The sequence below is a fragment of the Mus pahari genome, chromosome 3, assembly GCF_900095145.1.
Source record: "Mus pahari chromosome 3, PAHARI_EIJ_v1.1, whole genome shotgun sequence".
Classification (NCBI taxonomy): domain Eukaryota; kingdom Metazoa; phylum Chordata; class Mammalia; order Rodentia; family Muridae; genus Mus; species Mus pahari.
Genome location: NC_034592.1, coordinates 37,804,534 through 37,823,619, shown reverse-complemented (window position 1 = coordinate 37,823,619; position 19,086 = coordinate 37,804,534). Strand labels below are relative to the sequence as shown.

General features: G+C 44.6%; 1 protein-coding gene across 1 annotated transcript; it reads left to right on the top strand.

Annotated features, from left to right (window-relative positions):
• The first annotated feature begins 924 nt into the window (after window positions 1-924).
• On the top strand, window positions 925-18,248 carry Rnd3 (Rho family GTPase 3). The gene is made up of 5 exons (XM_021192530.2): window positions 925-1,342; window positions 1,745-1,832; window positions 12,687-12,796; window positions 15,767-15,901; window positions 17,077-18,248. The coding sequence occupies exons 1-5, from the start codon at window positions 1,193-1,195 to the stop codon at window positions 17,326-17,328; spliced, it is 735 nt and encodes a 244-aa protein (XP_021048189.1). The 5' UTR covers window positions 925-1,192; the 3' UTR covers window positions 17,329-18,248.
• Window positions 18,249-19,086: the final 838 nt, after the last annotated feature.

Sequence of the window (19,086 nt, the reverse complement as noted above, 5' to 3'; positions counted from 1 at the left end):
CCTCTGGCTGTCGGAGTGACCGGCAATGAAGACACTGTTCTCAGAAAACGAGAGAACAAAAACAGTCTTTTATGTTTGTCTCTTCTAAGACTTGTTGAACGGGAGACTTGGAATGACTGGAGTACGTGTGTGGAGGAGGGGAGTTCCTAAATTTTCCACAACGGGCATGTGTGCTTTTTAAGTCCAACGCCTTGATTCCTAGGTGAAGGAGGGTACTGCTGAAGGGAGCAAAGAGTGCTTATACCTCTGGTTCCAGAGTTGTCACAGGACGAGTGGCGGTTGCCACCAAGTTTCTAATAGTTTTCGTCATCTCTCTTTTTTTTCTTGCCCCTGCACCCATTCACATTATCATGTCACTCCCCAAAGCCTCCTCTGGAATATCTGAAACTAACAAGTCCTCTACAAAGACCAAGGAAAACCAGTTCTGGTATTTGAAATAACCCATCTATGTTATTATGTACCTGCCTAGATATATAGATTTAGATGATATAGATATAGATATAGATATAGATATGATATTATGGGTTTGGGAACAACAACTTAGCCTTTCCCTTCCAAGATTTACTTCTGTATTATTAATTTGATTGGGAAATAGTTTTTTATTTTCACAAATGATGACGAGGCTTCTGGAGGCGAGCCCCCTTGGAAAGCAATTTGAAAGAAATTCTAATGCAAATCCATGTGCACAGATATCTGCTTCCCTTCACCCTGGCCCTGAACAATCTATCCATCCGCAAATCCTGCCTGGCGCCTTCAGGTTATGTCAGAACCTGGGTCTGCAAGCTATCCTGCACACCACCCTAGAGGGCGCGCTGCTTACACTTTCCGCCAACGAGGCGTCCGCGCTGACTCCCAGGCTCCATAAAAGGGGAGGAGGCGGATCGGTTTCCTTCTCTCATTGAGAAAGCGGAGCGGATTGGAAGGCTGGGCGTATAAAGCGGCGCCGAGAGCGTGAAACAAAGCAGACCGATCGGAATTGGACTTGGGAAGAGAGGCGCGGAGTCAGGCAGAAAACTTGTTGGAGAGGAGTAAAGAGCCGCTGCCGCTCCTCCTCCACTCGGCTGTGCTTAAAGGGGTTCCCTCCGGCCTTGCGATTTATTTTTATATCTGCTTTTTATAGAGAGAACTATATATATATATTTTTTCTTCTAAAGAGACAATTCCTGTTCCAAGAGAAAATAAGGCAACATCAATGAAGGAGAGAAGAGCCAGCCAGAAATTATCCAGTAAATCTATCATGGATCCTAATCAGAACGTGAAATGCAAGATAGTAGTAGTGGGCGACAGCCAGTGTGGGAAAACCGCGCTGCTCCACGTCTTCGCAAAGGACTGCTTCCCCGAAGTGAGTGTGACCGGCACGTCTTTGAGGGGAGCGGCTGGTGGGGGTCCCCTGTCTGGAAGACAGCGTCGCTTCTCCTGCTTCACTGATTTTCTTGAAAATCTTTCTCATGCCCAGCCGGCCTCTGCCGCCACACGGCTGGGAAGCGAAAGTGTCCCGCCAGTACCCAGGGCTCTTGGCCCCAGAAACTTGCTGATTTCAGTGTGGGAGGCCGGGTGGGGAGACCTGGGTGGGCTATCGGGAGGGGGCTGCGTGTTTACTGTGTGGGGAGTGTGCGGCTGTTGGTGGTGGTGGTTTTTTAAAATTGGGGGCTTGGGTGTTTTTCAAGTGTTCGATCTGCGGGTCGTGTTTTTAATAATCTCTTTGCCACCTTTCCTTCCTCTCCTGTCCCTTTCGTTGGCCCAGAATTACGTCCCTACGGTGTTTGAGAATTACACTGCCAGTTTTGAAATCGACACACAAAGAATAGAGTTGAGCCTGTGGGACACTTCAGGTAAGACTCAGTACACCGCGTGGCGGTCTGAAGCGGTGCGCCCCGGGGCTCGGGATCTGGTGCCCTGTCTGCTAATGTGGCTCCTTGAGGGACTTCCAGCCGGAAATGTTATCCTTTCTGGGCAGGGGCGGCAGTGGGGGTGATTGTGGTCTTGGGGACAGGAGGACGCTAGGTGTCCGGGGTGACCCTGCTGGAGGAGCCTCTGGTGACCGCATGGCCTTGTGTTGTCCTTCCCTGGAGCCGTGCCGGAGCGGGCGGCCAGGGTGGCCCAGTGCTGGAGCATACAGAGCAGCGTGGAAGCCCTCCCGCTCGCCGAGGAAGCCTCTCGTGGGTGTCCCCAGCCATCTGGTCTCGGGGCAGGGGCTCAGGATGAGCTGGGAGAAGATCCCCGAAGCCTCCGGGTTGCGTGGGGGGTTCCAGGCTGAGGGAGATGGGTGAATGGCCGGAGCCAGCGCCCGTGACGCCTACTGTGAGGAATGCGCTGGTGGTGCCGGCAGCGGCCACCGCGGGGCCTCCGCCCCCGCAGCCTCTGTGCCACCGGTGCAGAGAGGCTTCTGCGGTCGCCCGGGGATCACTCGGTGCCAGCTCTCCGAACATACCACTCCCCTACCCTTTTGCGTCGGTCTCGCCCGCCTGCAGAGCCGCAGGCAGCACCGATCGCCTTTGACCTTCCTGTCTACTTGAATTATTGGCGCCTTGGTGGGTTCGGTCCGGAGGTCTAGGGTTCAAGGCCGGGTTGTTGCCTTCCCATGCGCCCACCCACCAACGTGGCACAAGGTGGTGGGGAGGGCAGATCTCCTCGGGCGGGAGGGCTGGCAGCCCCAGCTGAGTTCGGGGAAGGGGCAGTGAGGACTGAGCACCCCTCCCCGCCCCCCTGCATCAAGCCCGGCCAGAGGCTCCTCGGGAGAAACGCCTACTGCTAGTAGAAACCGTACCTTCTCCAGAGGAGCAGAAGCTACCAATCTGGGAGGGGAAAAGCCGGTGCTGGTGGGGAACTGGGCTGCCAGACAGATTCGGGCGAAACTGGCGAGGAGGAGCGCACAAGCGCCAACACGCAGGGTTGCTGTCAGGCGGGGTGGCCCGAGGTGGAGCCGTGCTCAACTGGGAGTGGCCTCGTAGAGCTTCATGGAGCTTCCCACACCCTGGGCTGGAACCTCTGAGGACTTGGGGAATTAGACAGTGGGAGGAAGGGGCCAAAGTCCCAAGATCTCCAGAGGCAGCCCCCAGCACAAAGGCTAGAAGAAAGACTAGAGGGAAGTCTTGCACCGGCGCCTCTCACGGTCGGTGCCAGATGCTCAGACTGCAGCAGTAAGAAGGATGGATCAGTTTCCCTCCGGAGAGTCAAGCTCTTCCTTGAGCTGCGCCAAGGGCGTTTTTTTTTGTGGTTTTTGTTGTTGAGATTGCATACGCAGTCTTGATACTATAGAGAAAATGTTGATGGAATTCTAGTGGTTTATTACTAGTTTCGATCATAAGAATTATTACACAGCCTAGTATTTTATTAGGCTCCTGTTCTCAGACATATTATGGTAATTGTCATGCCTAGTGCGCCGGACAGCTGGTGTGGTACCAACAATTAGCACCAGCATCCCCCCCTCCCCCCCTCCCCACCCAGCCCCGTTTGGACTTAGACTCGATAAGAATTATTTAGGGGTGGATTGAGGCAGTGCAGTGGGTCTGATACAGTCTTTGATACAAAGCTGTGTTTCAATCTCAGCTCCTGGTTACCAGGGATTTCTGTGTGCAAATCCTCTCCCTCCCTGGGTCTCATTTTCATCTTGTGTAAAAAGAGGGCAGACGCTGGGCTAGATAATGTGAAGATCTCTTCCCAGCTATGCTTCCTGGCTTTCGTGTAGTGGACAGGCAGATTTTTTTTTTTTTTTTTGGTTTCCCAGGCTGTTGGTTGGCTTCAGCTCCTAGTCTCAGTGGATCTGGCATCCCGTGCTGAGGTTCTCACAGCCTGCAAACCGAGCCAGATTCCGGGCTGAGCCGGGCTGCTTGGTGGATTTAGGAATGAGACTATTTGGATAAGGAAGGGGGATGGGTAGGCTCCTAGGAATGCCGGCTTATAAATCCGTGTCTCCAGCTCCAAGAGCCACAAAACCACCAACAGATTTTAGATTAGGTGCCCAAAGGCCAAACTTGCCACCTCCTTCCTTTGCTTTTTCCAGGGGCTAGCAAATAAAACGAATGTGTATGAATGGTTTATAGTGAGAAGTCAATGTGAATATCACTTCAGATATTTTCAAGCCTTACTCAGCAACTATACAGTTCAGTCTCTGCACTTAGCAGAATGTCTTGCATACAGTAGTCACCCAATAAAACCTAAGGACTGAGCAAATTATAATGATATGCATAGTTGTTAAGAAGATGGGGGTTCCTGGTATTAATTAGCACTGAATTGCCTTTGCCTTAAGATTAGCAACTTCATAAATATTGCTTTTCATCAAATTAAAGTTAATCACCTGAAATGAAATCAGTAGTAGTGACATAATGACATATTTTTATTTAGTAAAAGAAAACCCTATACCTATTTCTGTAAGATCAAAAGGATTAAAAGCTGATTGCAACAGTATTGCACTGCAAAATTATCCAGTTATGAAACCTTACTTAAAATTTAGATTCAGACAAATGAAAAAAGAGGCATGGGGAAATATTTGAAATTACTATTATGTTGTTTGTGTAGTGAGATGTTAGGTAATTAAACACAGTGGAGCATTGCTTAAATTCTAGAAATAGGTTGTTTCTACTGAAAGTGGCTTGCCACTCAGAGTTAGGGTGCCTCTAGCAGGAAGTTCATGCTTCCGAGTAACTTTACTATCTTTCCTATTCACTTACTTTTCCTGACAAGTTCCTGGAGCTTTCTCCCGGATTGTTTGACATTTTTTTTTCTGCCTACAAAGACATTGTTTTGTTGAGGCCTGAAAATAATTGCATATACTTTATGCCTCTTTATACATTTGATTTTCCCCAACTGCTACCAGCTTATCTCAGGAGAGAAGATCCAAGCCAAGTTTCTGGATCTCTAAATGTCATTTTTTTTATCCTCTCCCAAGACTGTGTGGGAAGAGATTTAGATTGGGAAAACTGGGTGGAGAGAGAGTACCAACTTTGCCCTTTGGTTGCATGGCTATTGTGTTTGACCTTCCAGTGGGGGAACACACATCTAGGAAACAATTCTTTATGGGTTTTCTGTGTGTGCGAACCACATCTTCTAAGTGGCCTGCTTCCCCCTGAAGCAGTCATATGATCGAGTCATATGAGCGAGTGTAAGCAAAAGCTCCGAATTAGAATGGAAAAATATCAAGTGGAAGTAGGATCTGAGGAAAGGAAGCCATTCATTTCTCTTCTGGGAGCCCAGGCAGGTAATATTTCCTTCTTTCTGCACTTCTTCCTTCCTTCTGCATCCACTGTAAGCAAGCCCTCTGTTAGACAGCATAGGAACCAGGGCTGCCAGCCTAGGATGCACTTACTCTTGAACCCTACCTAATGGCTTCTTCTAACTGGTGGCTTCATGTACTTGCCTACCCTGCTTTCCCAGTAGAGCACCAAGCAGTCTTTAGGTTCAGTCTTTCTGTCTTTCCCCCAAGTACTCAGATTACAACAGCCACAGTCAGTGTCAGTGGACTCGCATGGCTACTTAAAATACTCCAAAAATAACGAACTATCATATCTGTCAGGAAAATCGAAAGTGAGGGATTTCTAAAGGGAGTTTGGGGTCCATGTCTTCTTCTCACTGAGGTAGAGTTTCTTTTCCTTATAAAATGAGCTGATCTAATGGTTGCAGAAATGTGCTGGGAAAATATTCAAATTTTCCCAATGAGTTTTGAGAAACAGGGAGGGGGTGGGGGAGTAGGCTTGCTATCCTAAAGTGATACTGAAACCAAAGTAGTTCTAAGTTCTAATAGCTTGTGCTTCAAAATCTGCAACACTTGCCAAACGGAGAAGCAATTTGTAACATAAAGCCAAATGCCTACTAATAATAGAAAGTTAGTCATTTAAAGATCACCATATCTTTTCCTAGGAACTTGATGGCAGTGTAATTTCTGCATCCATGATTTAGGGAGTAATAGTCGTCCTTGTCAGCTTTTAGCTTGAGCAAGTAAATGCACGTTTTATTTAAGGTGTATTATTAGTTTTAAATATTCAGTTCAACTGCTGATTCCCAGTTGATAACTGTGGTATTGCCCTGTGAAAACTCTTTTGAATCTTAATGTGCTATGAACCTCTTTCAGGTCCTGAATACTAAACTTAGCACTTCCTGTATCTGTTTGTAGCATTAGTAACTAAAAACAATATATTCTCTACATATTAACATAAAGCAACAGACAAGAAAAAACAACCTAGCTACTTTCCTTGGAGGAAGGTCTTCAGAATCAATATAAATCTAACTACACTTGTATATTTCCTCCGCTTTTAAAAAGATCAAGCTTGAAGGCCAGTGCCCTAATGGAAATGGTTCAACAGTTTTGGAGACTCATCTACATATTAATCAAGAAAAGCCATTTTAAAAGGAGATTAGAGTTCCCTTTTTGTGATTTAAGATATAAATGAACACATCTGGGCAGGCCAGGAAGTTATGATTGTCAACTGTTAGGGCACAGTTTACCTCTGCAAAAGCTGCTGAGACTCTGATGGGGGTGGGCGTGGGCGGTACTGAGCCAGTCAAGAATAGCTAGGTCCTCACACTGCTTACATTCTAGTTAGGGCAAGCAAGCAAACAACAATGTTGCGAATATGGGTGAAAATGTAAAATACCCATTCTTTCTCCAGGGTGAAGTAAGAAGCCCAGAATAAGTATAGGGTGCAGCTAGGAAGAAATAAATGCCTGTGCGCTTGGACAAGGCAAGGATCTTTCCCAGGGCATCTGATTATGAGTACTCCATAGGTGAACAGGGAGACCCGGAAACAGAAGATGGGCTTTGGTGGGAATGGATTCGCCCACTGCGCAAAGACTAAAGAGGGTTCAGTACCTGTGCTCACTCTGAGTCCCCAGCTCAGGTCTTCCTGTCCCTTAAAGCCCTCCATCATTCCAAAGCTCCTCTACAAGTTCACTCAGATCTTCCAAAGTTCTTAAACTCTCTTTTACTTTAAAACATGCTTAAATTTAATGGTTATCAGGGAAAAAAAACCAAAAAACAAACAAACAAACAAACAAACAAAAAAAAACGGTTGTCAAAGTTGAGATTTCTGATCTAAACTTCTTAGAGGTAGGCTAAGAGTTTACAGTTTTTAATCTGCATAACAGAACAAACTATAAAGAACCAGATGTTTCACAAAGCCAGTATGATCCTTGGAACTTAGGGTTTTGAAATCAGGTCCGGTGTAAACTGAGCGTTCATACACTGAAGTGTGGGTGAGCAATAGACAAAGAGCATCGACCCCTCGACTTTCCTCTTTTTCCTTCTCCTTCTGCTTTATTCAAAATCCATTTAGTGCTCATTTTGCCTCCAATTTGGTTTCTCCTCAGCTGTTCATTGGAGTAAGGCATCCAGATTGGTCATTCTAATGTTCCTAAAAGAACCAGGTGTTTCGTCAGTAGTACAGTTCTCTTACATGGAAGCAGGACACCGTGGACACCAGTGTGGTCCACCCAGCTCAAGATGCATGGTTGGGCTGTGCCAGAGGAGTCAACTGGGCCTCTCCCATTTTTTGATGTCCTTGATATGTCTTCTGGTTTGTTACATATTGGCAACATTCACAGAGCTCCTTTTGGCAAAAATTCAGACTTTTCTGACATAGAATGCAAGCTGCTTCAAAAGTTTGGCCAGGTGTTGAGCACATTGGGACTGAAACGCAAGCTTCATGTTATCATATGAGACCAGGGGAATCTACTGGAGGGACCCCATGCTCAGATAATGGGGCTCTCACCGAGTGTGGGAAGCACAATAGAATAGCTTCAGTCTGGAGTGAATGATAATGCGAATTTTTAAAAAGTATCTGTATAATCTTACTCATTCAAGCTCTGTGGTTCCTCATGGTTCCACTCTCTGTAAAATGTTATTATTTTTAAGTATCCCAAGATTGAGAACTTGTACCAAAATTGTATTTAGAACCACCAAATAGCAATGTTAGTTCTACCCACATGAACTGATATCCACCTGTGCATCTGCACCACCCCCAGAAATAGAAAACACTGAGGTTTTTTTTAGAAACACATATCTGCCCACATGTTTTCATAAGAGCTCTTAATAATATATAAGAGTCTGATACAAATGAAATACCCCTGCTGGGCCGGGTGGTGATGGCTAATTGGGGCCTGATGAATGCGATGCAGGTAGTTGAGGAAGACCTGAGTCTTACATTGAAGCAGAGTCTCAGGGTCTTGTCCAGGCTTGACTCACATTCCTGAGCCTCCTCCTCTTGTACAACTTCCCTTCCAGCCATGGCCTCTCTTGCTGCCTTGCTTCCCCTGTGCTTTTAATGAACGCTTAAAATAACAAATTTTATTGTTTAATTTCTGCCCAAAGTATCCACTATTCCTAACTTCCTTATCTTGGTAGCAATTCCTTAGAGGAAAAATTTTCGACTTAAAAAGTGTGAGGTCTTACACTTTTTAAAAGATTCAGTGAAGAGGATTTTCAGTGTGTAGACTTTAGAAAGATAAAGTTTCTTGGTGTTTGAGCTGGTTTTGCAACAGGTCCAAAGGTCTCCCTTTTAGGCATGGCTCTTGGTCCATATATGTTTAATCATGTACATATATGGTGTGTTGTATCTCTGCAGCGCGGTGACTTCAGCAGGCAGGTATGTGTTTGAAGAATTAGTTTCTAGGTGAGGCACTTTGTGACTATTCTTGGGCTGGAAATTTTCCTCTCAGCCCAAATTAATGATCTTGAAGACAGAGGTGGAGTAGACCTGCAATTTCAAAAGTCTGTCAGAACTTTTCTGATGGTTGCCGACCTCGAGCAACAGAGAACCCCTCCCCCCCCCCAGCGCATGCTTATTCTAATCCACGCCTGGATAAAGCCTTTCAGCTTGGCGTGGGGGGTGGGGGTGGGGGTGGGGTGGACTTGGATGGAGTGAGACACTTGTTTTGTTTATTGTCCAGTTACAGCTTTATACTAAAGCAGTTCCCTGCAATTTGCCAATGGAAAGTTTGGTAGGTTATTTAAAAGGGGGGCCTTAAGTGCAGTGCTGTGTCTTTAAGGAAGATGCTGCCCTGGAAATATCAGGGAATAGCAGGAAGCCCCTTCCACATGCCAAGGAAGTTTTATTTGACAAGCAAAGCTTCATCTCTGGATTTATTGGGCTTTAACTATGGTACATTCTTAGGTACTGAAGTGCAGGCTGAGCACACGAGGACCCACTGTGTTTGATTGAGCACACCGTAAAAACCTGTTCCGTTAGCACCTTCCAACCTTAAACTAGAATCAATAGAAATCAGTGTTTCTGGAAGCCTGCCTTCCCAAGGTGCCGTGGGACTTCTCCAGCTGCGGGATGCAGCAGGAGTCCAGGGCTGGCTTTGTTCTCTCTTTGAGGGCTTACTCTCCACTCTTTGGAGTCTCCTCTGTCTCCGGGACTCCTCAGTTGACAGGGCATTCCTAGGATTCTTCCCACACATGCCTGTGGTGATCCGCGCCTTGCTTGCCGACTTCCTTTGTGCAAGTCACAGGGCACTGTAGAGAAGATCACAGAGCAAAGGGTCCCTCTTACCCACTGAACTGTGAGATCTTTCCTGTTAGAACAGTTTTCTAAGTTCAATTTTCTTACTATGAAAAACATAGAGACAATAGTTTGGGGTGGGTTTTTTTCCCCCATCCAGGAAAAAAAAATCTTAACCTTAAGTTTTCATAAAATAATGAATAAATTATCTTCTATGGCAAGTTACTCTTCTCGTTGGTGGTCGAATTACAGTTATGAGTTTGAGGATCCGTTTTATTAGAGCCCTTGGGCACTTGTTGATCAAAAAGCTGCATTGTTTACTGCAGGGGGTTGGACTGAGCTCAGATCAAAGCCCTGTTCCTAATTAGATCTTGTTAAAGCGCCTAGGAGTTACCTCTTTGCCTCCAAGCTTGGTTACCTCTTTACCTCCAAGCTTGGTGGCTGACGTCTCACGAAGTGTTACACTACATATGTATTTTCATCCAAACTGTTAAACCAAATAAAAACAAAGGCAGAAACTGGCCTCCATGAGACTCTTGTAATCTTGTTTAACTCAAAGAGAACTGTTGTTTCTTTCTAAAGTCAATCAAGAGAATAAATTTCCCTCTTATTTGCATATAGTCACTAAGCACAAAAGCTGCCTTGCTTTCTTTTTTATCTTTTTTTTTTTTTTTTTTTTTTTTTGGAGGCCAGCAATCTCCAGCCGGTGACAGAGGGCTGAGCACAAAGCCAGATCCCTTTGTGGCCTTAAACTGGGTGGGGGAGGGGAAGCAGCCCACAAAGGGCGGGGTGTTCTCTGCAGCCACAGGGTGACTGGAATGTTGCAACCCAGCCTCTGGATTTTTCCCAGCAGTCCCAAGTTTAATTAAATTAGTTTTGCCCCTTTGACTTCCTTCAGCCACCTTTGGAAAAAGATGGTCTCCATTGTCCTGTAAATCCTCCGCTCTGCCACTCTGTGCAGGCAGCCTCCTGTTCTAAAGGAGCCCTGGCACCTCCAGATTCTAGTCATGTCCTGTAGGTCTAGACTGGAGAGCATGCGACAGGAGCTTTCTGACACCTGTTTGGCTTTACACAGTAGGCTGACTCTGACTGTGGAGGTCGGGGTCGGGTCGTTGGAGCTAGCTTTGAAGAACAGAAGAGAGTCTCCTCTGTCTTCCTTTGAGTTTCTTCTCTGTACAGTCTGGGATTTTTGTGTCAGGCTATTAGGAAAGAGATATTCTAATGCTCACAGCAGCAGCTGTGCCAAAGTTAGGCTTTGGACAGGCAAACAAGGAAGGTTACAGTGGAGAGAAGTCAGAGCTGCAGAACTAGTGTAAAATATCAGTGTATCCATAGGAGGGTGAAGCCATCCCTTTCTGGTGCCTCTCAAGAAAAACTTAAGGTGAATTCTAAGTGTCCACCTTAGAGTTACTCTCACCTCTGATTTCTTCAAGTTGCCGAAAGGGTATCCACTGCTTGTCATTTTTTAGAAACACATTACATTTTTTTTTTATTCATTTCATTCCCAGAAAGCCTTAGCTCTCTGGGAGTACCTTCCATTCAGGCTTTATTACCACACTTCCTGCCTCCCACAGGCCAGTGGGAGGCTGCTGTCCTGCCTGAGAACTTCTTAGCCTTTCTTCACTGCTCACGTTCCTTCCTGGTTCCTAGAACATCCGCATCTTCCTAGCTCAGTACACTCACTCTCTCCATCACAGACACAGTGCCACCAGGGATTGCAGGGAAGAGTGCCCAGAGCCCAGAACACACACACACACACACACACACACACACACACACACACACACACACACCAATAACTTCTAGGAAGAAAGAACAGACTCCTGAAGGCCAGCTGTCTCTGTACTTTTTCTTTGAGACATGGTCTCTCTCACTAAGTTGCTCAATGGAGAAAGTACAGAAATACTAATGTACTCACATGGAGAGTTAAACAATCTTGCATTCTCTCGACAGCTCAGGTAGGCCACAATTGCAATCCTTCTGCTTTAGCCTGCCACTGGACCTGACTAAAATCATTTCTTTGAAAAGCTCCCCCTCATCCCCTACCTCTTTCTCTGTGTCTGACTTGGACCCCCCAAAGTTTTGACTTAGGAAAGGCATGTTATGTTTTCCTGCCAGAAATGCAAAATTATATCAAAACTAAAATCTCTAGCGTATTTGCATTTGCCTAGTAAATGATCCTCCTGGTGTCTGTGAAATAGCTAGATGATGAAATGAAATCATTTCTTAAAAGTAGCAGTTGTCAAGTTATCTTCAGCGTTATAGTCAATCTATTTTGTAATTATTGGCCTTGTATGAATTTACAACATTTGGAATTCATAAAGATGTCAAAAAAAAAAAAAGAAGAAGAAAAGAAAAGAAAGAAAGAAAGAGGAAGAAAATGATCTTAAATGTCCAAGAAGTTCTGTGGTTCCGTTGATTGACTGTCAATTTGCACTTTTATACTACCTTGAGTTTAACTCAGGCCAGGGCCCTTGGATTACGTCCTGCAGTCATGTTTGCAGGAGGGACTCTGTAGAAAGGCAACATGATCCAACATGGCATTTATGACATTCTTGGTGTAGCAGGAAGCGAACGTACCCAGAGCTTGGGGGGGGGAGGGGGGGTAAGTGTAAGCAAGCTCAAACGTCAATGGCTTATCCAGTCTTGTAACTGGAGATGGAGTGACACTTGGTATGCTTTGCTCTGACTTCCTGTGCACCATTAAACTTGCCCTCCCCCTGCTGACACACACACACCCATTCAACTATTGGGCTAATCTGGAGTTTGGATCTTTTTCCCAGGAAGCAACTCCCTTTCCAGTGGCTGCTGCCATGCCACTCGACCTTTGACCACAGCGATAACAGAGCCACAATACTTCTAGTTAATATGTATTCATCTCTTCCTAAATCCCAGCTGCTGCCTAGGTTTGCTTAGATCCCGTGGACATATGTTGTCACCGTGTGCCCCTTATGATGGAAGAATCAGAAACTTACACTTCTAAGACTTGGGCTTCTCCCACTTTAGTGGTGAGAATGGGTTTGTCCTCAAACTCGACCAATTGCACCATTAAATTCCTGGCCTTCCCAGGAGCTGAGGCCCCATGCATAGGAGCTCCCTGATCTTCTAGTACACGTGAATATATTATTAACCTGCCTTTTGTGGATGTGTTTGCATTTCATTACAGGGAAGGGATTTATCTCAATGGGTAGAGTTAGTGCCTCATAGACAGTGGAGATTTCTGTCTAAGACCTGTTTGTTTTGTTTTCTTAGGTTCTCCTTACTATGACAACGTCCGTCCACTCTCTTACCCAGATTCTGATGCAGTGCTCATTTGCTTTGACATCAGTAGACCAGAGACTCTGGACAGTGTCTTAAAAAAGGTAAGTGCTGAGGAATGAGGACATCAGCCTGTGTTTTCGATAACACAGGGTTGGAGAGAGGTGACTGGCTAGGGAATTCAAAGATTCTGAACTTATTTCTTCTAATGAAAAGACCAGAAAAGATACTTCCACACTGACAACGTTCCGGTACATCGATGCCATAAGTGGCTGATTAATCTGCTTGAAACTTTATTCCCTAAAAGCTCTGAACAAACTACTTTTCACGAGCTTTCTTGTTTGTTTTCATTTTGTTTTTTGTTTTTTTTTCTTGTTGTTGTTGTTGGGGTGGGGAATGGAGTGAAACGTAGGCAATAGCTACAGTAAGCTCTTACTTGATCCTTCATTCCTTTGCTTGGCAGACTGCTCTGTATGTGTTTGCTGTTGATCTCAATTCAGATATTCACCTTTATACACTAAGAGCTTTGACACGGGAGTTGTAGCTCACTTATTTATAGAAACATAAGGGAAATTAGCATAAGAGGAATATGTGTAGTGGGGCTTTTCCCTAGACATGCAACAATGTGAATTATGATCCGATGTCTACTACTAAATGCCAAATACCAATAAAGCATCAGTTACACCAGATATGTATGTTATCACACAGCCCTGGTTACTGGAAGCAAAGGTGGGCCAGAATCTATAGGTGGAGAGACTAGTAGAAGCTGTAGCTAGAGGAACCAGGGCTAAGAGGAATGGTACCTGTTACACATAGGTCTTGAGGCCTAAGAAGGCAACTGCTTATGTGTGTAGAGAGTGACGCTGAGCCTTTTCCCCAGCAGAGGACTGGGCCCTCTGGGTAGTTACAGACAGGACTTTGCCATAGATGAGTTCCAGAGTTCTCAGTGGGACAGTGATTCTGCTTGGCCTGCAGCAAACCTGGGCTTTGCTCCATGGTAGCTCTAGAGGGTTATATGTGCTGGCAGTTGGGGCAGCATCTTACCCACTCACCCTCGCTAGGTGTTGTAGGTTTGCGAGTGAGACTCCTGCTGTATTACTCCTTGTTTTCTGTGCACTGCACAAGTGGCTAAGAGCAGAGAATGTCACTCAGTGCTTGTCCCTGTGGTTCTGTCAGCATGATGGCAAACAGGATAAAGGGTAGATGTCCAGGCTTGGCCCATGGGGGCTATGTTCTTTGGGGTTCTACTTTCAGTGGTATTTGCATTTTGGGTGGTTTTATTCATTTATTTTTCCTCAGGGTACTTAATTGCCTGAGTATAAGTCATTACAAATTTAGGGTTTGAGGTATAGCCTTCCTTCAGTTTTTGCTAAACATCGTTTGCCAGCAGTTCAATGAAATTGAACTCTTGATAGATCAAGGGGTACTTTTAGTTTGTAACACCTTTTCATTCTGAGTAATGTATAGAACAGAGGGTTGACTTTATGTCAGGAATACAACTTTCCTGTCTTCAAGGCTATAAACAAGCAGAGAGAGGCCCACAGCATCACAAGCTGAGAACAACGTAAAACGTACAAACACGTCTGGCTGTGTTTGGAGAGAAAAGGGGCACTTATTCACTGGTGTTTGTACTTGACGTAGTATCAGCTTATACATAATTTATGACAGAAAGCTTTTCTCCTCTTCTACTTTGATTTTTGTCTACTAAGATCAAACAAAGAGCGACATTGGGCCTGTAGATATTAGTGTGTTTTATGTTTGTGTTAAGGCTCACCGTAACTTATTTCATCTGTGTTTTGTCTTAACTGGATCTTAAAGTCCAGTGATAGCAAGAGATTAAAGTGCCTTAAAGTAGAAAAAGTACAAAAAACTAAGTCTTACTCTGTTTTTTAATTCTGTAGAAGAACATGCTAGATGTTCCTAAATAATTGTATAGGAGGGAAGAAGAAAGCAATGACTCGATGCAGTCACTCAGTGTATTACTGCCCTCCCATGCTGGACCACTTTATAACTAGATGTCATTGGCTCAGCTACACCTTGAGATCTGGAGGTATCCTCTTGTGGTCTCCTAAGTCACTCTCAGAATGTCCCTATTGCCTAGTATTACACTTACAAACCTTTGTTGCCTCTTCTGCTCTGTGAACTCCTGAAAGTCAGAGCTACACCATCATTACATTCTTCCCCAGCACAAAAGACATCGTAGTTGTGGGCAAAAGAGTCTCCACCCCTCTAGTCCCGCATCTGATGATGGAGAACACAAGTTAGAAGAAGCAAAACCATGAAAAGCTGGTTTAGTTGCTTGAAACAGCTTGAATCCCTTCCAGAAACTTCTCAAAGTTCTCCTAATTCTGGTTAGGACAGAAAATAGTTAAATTGTAGACTAGACAGTAATAGTTAACAGTTAAAAATTAACTCAAAGCCTTTATGGGCTACAAACTAGATGCTGTCCTGGGATGTCAAGAGGTAGTTCTCCGCTTAAGCTGTAGTCTGTGTCCATTCAGCCACTTGAGTGGAAGATCCCTGAAGCAAGACACTCTGCTTTAGTAATCCTAGGCCAGATACTGGCCTGCCATGGGAGGCCAGCACACAGAAGCATGTCCTAGTCTGTCATGATGGAGTCTGTGAATGCACACTTAATGCTGGTGTGGCCTATTCCTTATGCCCACCCTTCTACTTCCTAGGCTGGGTAATAAGAAACTCAGTACATCACAGGATGTAAAATCCATCTGGATCTGTGACTATTAAGGTGCTTTTATCTTTCAAATACCTCCATAATTATAACATTGTTGAAGTTACCTTGTGTTGATACAAAATAGGTTCATTGTGGCAGGAACCAAAGAGTCACACAGAATATAACAATAGGCATGGTCACTCTCTAAAGTTGCAGGAACCAAAGAGTCACACAGAATATAACAATAGGCATGGTCACTCTCTAAAGTTTGATATCTACTTCTTAATTAAACATAATCTGGTTTCTTCACTTAAAGTTGCATTTCAATGTCTGCCGGGGGGGGAATATTTTTTAATTGTATATGTGTCAATACTTCATTAATTTTCCTTTCCCTCCTCCCTAGTGGAAAGGTGAAATCCAGGAGTTTTGTCCCAATACCAAGATGCTGTTGGTGGGCTGCAAGTCTGATTTACGGACAGATGTCAGCACACTAGTGGAACTCTCAAATCACAGGCAGACTCCTGTGTCATATGATCAGGTAAGTGTGTTGTCACTGTGGGAAAGTCACCTTCCTTCCCCCCCCCTCTCTGACTTTCTGTAGCAAAAGTCAGCAGGGGGTAGGGCGCACAAACAATTTATACTTACTACCCTTGGATGCTTCTACTACACCAGTGTTTTTAAAGAGGGAATGTGATTAAAATTAGTTCTCTTTAAGAGAGCTTATTCTCTTGCCCAATAAAATCCTCAATTAAGCTGTTGTTAATAAAATAGATCACTCTGTGATGCCATCCTTTGAATGTTCTTCAGGATATAGAGTGTTCACTCAAAGAAAGGAAAATCTGTTCAGGAATCTAGTCTCCTAAAACTCACCACCAGATTCTAAAGAGGGTTCCTGTTAAAAAAGGTATATGTGGCATGCATCATTTAAAGTATTCTATTTTAGGGCTAGGGACATAGGTCAGTCACAGAACTCTTGCCCAGCATGCGGAAGGCTTAAGGGGTCCATCCCCAGTGTGACAAAAATGCAAAGGAAAAACATTATACTCATCTTTATCTTGTATTTCTCATTAACAAACTCAATATAATCATAGAAGCTTACTTTTATTTAAATTGATGTTCAGTAACATCTGACGGCCCTATGTTTTGTACAACCAGTTGGCTGGGGTTGAAGGTCATTTATGGTCACCTCCTGAAATGCTGGCGAGGACTCTGAGGGTCAAAGCACCTTGGACAGATCTATAGGAAGGATGTTTATGGTATCAGGAGACTTACTCCAGTAGCAAGAGGCCATGCCTCACAATGTCCCCAGATGGTACCTACACAACAGGTTACTCACAACCTGGTTAAAGTGTCAGTGAGGGTCAGCTGCCACCTTTGCACCTGTCTCTCTTTTGAGAGCTGGATGCTCTGGATTCTCTTGCAAGAGCAAATCAGCATTCTGGAAGCTGTGGGGAGCTAGAGGGGTTTCTGCAGAGTAATACAATCGAGGGCCTTCAGGGCCTTCGGACTGGGTCTCCAGCATTTGAGAAGTAACAAAAAGTAACTCATTCATTTTAAAAATAAAATCTGTTTTTTATTTTGTACACCACTTGGGAAGTCCATTTGGCGTATTTGGTATGTTCCAATTCAAGACAGTTTAGTGGTATTTCAACACTTTCCAGTGTGTCTCCAAAAGTCTCGCTGCTGACGGAAATTCTTTCGTTTACTTCACAGGGGGCAAATATGGCCAAGCAGATCGGAGCAGCCACTTACATAGAATGCTCAGCTTTACAGTCAGAAAACAGCGTCAGAGACATTTTTCACGTCGCCACCTTGGCGTGTGTTAATAAGACAAATAAAAACGTTAAGCGGAACAAATCGCAGAGGGCCACAAAGCGGATTTCGCACATGCCTAGCAGACCAGAACTCTCAGCAGTTGCTACGGACTTACGGAAGGACAAAGCGAAGAGCTGTACTGTGATGTGAGGCTTCGCCGTCTATAAGGAGGACGCGGGAATATCTGGTGTTTAAAAAAAAATAATTCAAATTAAAAATTTTAAAAAAGCAGGATCAAACCGGAAAGATGGAGTCAAATGAAGTGCACAGCCAAAGTCACATAGACACAGGCTTAGGAGGCCCTTGAAAGGATACCCACTTTTCGGAATCCTGTCCTTTAGTTTCGGCATGTAGACCGAGTGGTGAGAAGCGAATGCGTTGAAAAGCTTTGTGTGACAAGAAGTGTGACTTGAAAAATCCGCCAAAAAACAAAGGGAGCTACGAACGGGCAAGCGTTAGAGAAGTGGGGGTCGCCAGTACCTCCGAGAAGAACATCCACGCTCCGAATGGTGCTTGAGTATTTTCGGTTTTGTGTTTGTGGTTTTGTTACAACCTATTCGTGGATCTCTACTTTTTGATTTCGTTTTTTTTCAATGTTTTAATCCCTTTTCCCAAAAAGTATATATTAGTAGACCGTCCTCGTTGGGGAACTCGCACTGTGACCTTAGCGTTTAGTTTTTCTAGAGGATGCGATCTAATTTCTTCCTAGCTCATCATTAAAATGGAAATTGTACTGGGACCCGGTGGGATTCGAGAGGAAAACTTGACGCGGCTTTGAAATCTTGACTTCCTGAAGGTCGCTGCTGAGCAAGATGGTTTGAAAGCAAGCCTTCCGCGGCCTTACAAGATGCATAGACCAGCACTACAGTGATTGCGTAGATCAACTAGAACAGAGTGTTGCTTTTTATTCTGTCTGATGGTTCTGTTCATCCTTGTGATTGTCCTTAACAAGTGGTAAATTGTTCAGTGTAATATTTTTTGTGCGCTGTTTAGAAAAGTGTGTGTGGCTTTTGTTTTTCTTTTTGCCATCGTTGATGAAAACGAGAAGTCAAATAAAAAATGTGATCGTCTGATGTGATAGCGTGGTTAAAGAGGAGGCAGGTGGGTGCCGATGTCACCAGGAGAGACCTTGAATGAAGGAGTAGAAGTAGCCGAGCACAGTTGGTGAATGGGGCTGTCTGGAACGAAGTTATACGTCAAATACACAGAGCAAAAGCACTGGTGTCTGGGATGGTGCCCCAAGACTAGCAACAGACAGTAAGCTGTCGCTCTGATGCCACTTCCATCAAAGGAATGCTGTTCAGACAAAACCCCCACTTGCCCATGCTTTAGAAAACCCCAGTTTGAAAAGAAGCCTATAATGCCTGCCCTGGTATATGAGCCTAGGGCGTTTCTCAAGTGACTGCTAAACCTCACTTAACCATACACAGCCAGGGCCAGGTTGAAAATGTTGGTCATTGCCAGAGTGATAATAAACATTTAAAATAGTTTCCAGGTTTCTCCTTTTGAGCAGTTCCTTTCAGAGAAGAAATCAGTTCTGATCTTTGAGAGTTGGTGCTTGTTGAAAACAAGCTTTTTCTTTCCCCGATGATGACGCTTCATTTTTGAAGCGCTGGAGCTGTGTCTCCCTTAAACCGCGGCAGAAGGGGGGAGGTGAAGGTGACACAACGCCCAGTTCTGTGTCTTCACAAGCACTTTGTTTTGTCTCTGCAAGAAAATGCCATTTCAGTCATTTCCCATGAAACTCAGACATCTTACCAACATAATAAGCTCTGACTGGCACAGCATTATGCTTTGGGCAGTATTACAAAATCGCTGGCAAGTGCTTTCTGTATTTAAATATTGTAAAAAGAAAATAAGTTATAACTGTTATAAAGCAGAACTTTTTGTTGCTTTTTTTTTTTTTTT

Coding starts and splice junctions, on each gene's coding strand:
- Rnd3 (XM_021192530.2), top strand. CDS start 1,193: ATGAAGGAGAGAAGAGCCAGCCAGAAATTATCCAGTAAATCTATCATG. Junction 1,343..1,744: donor CAAAGGACTGCTTCCCCGAA/GTGAGTGTGACC, acceptor TCGTTGGCCCAG/AATTACGTCCCTACGGTGTT. Junction 1,833..12,686: donor GAGCCTGTGGGACACTTCAG/GTAAGACTCAGT, acceptor TTGTTTTCTTAG/GTTCTCCTTACTATGACAAC.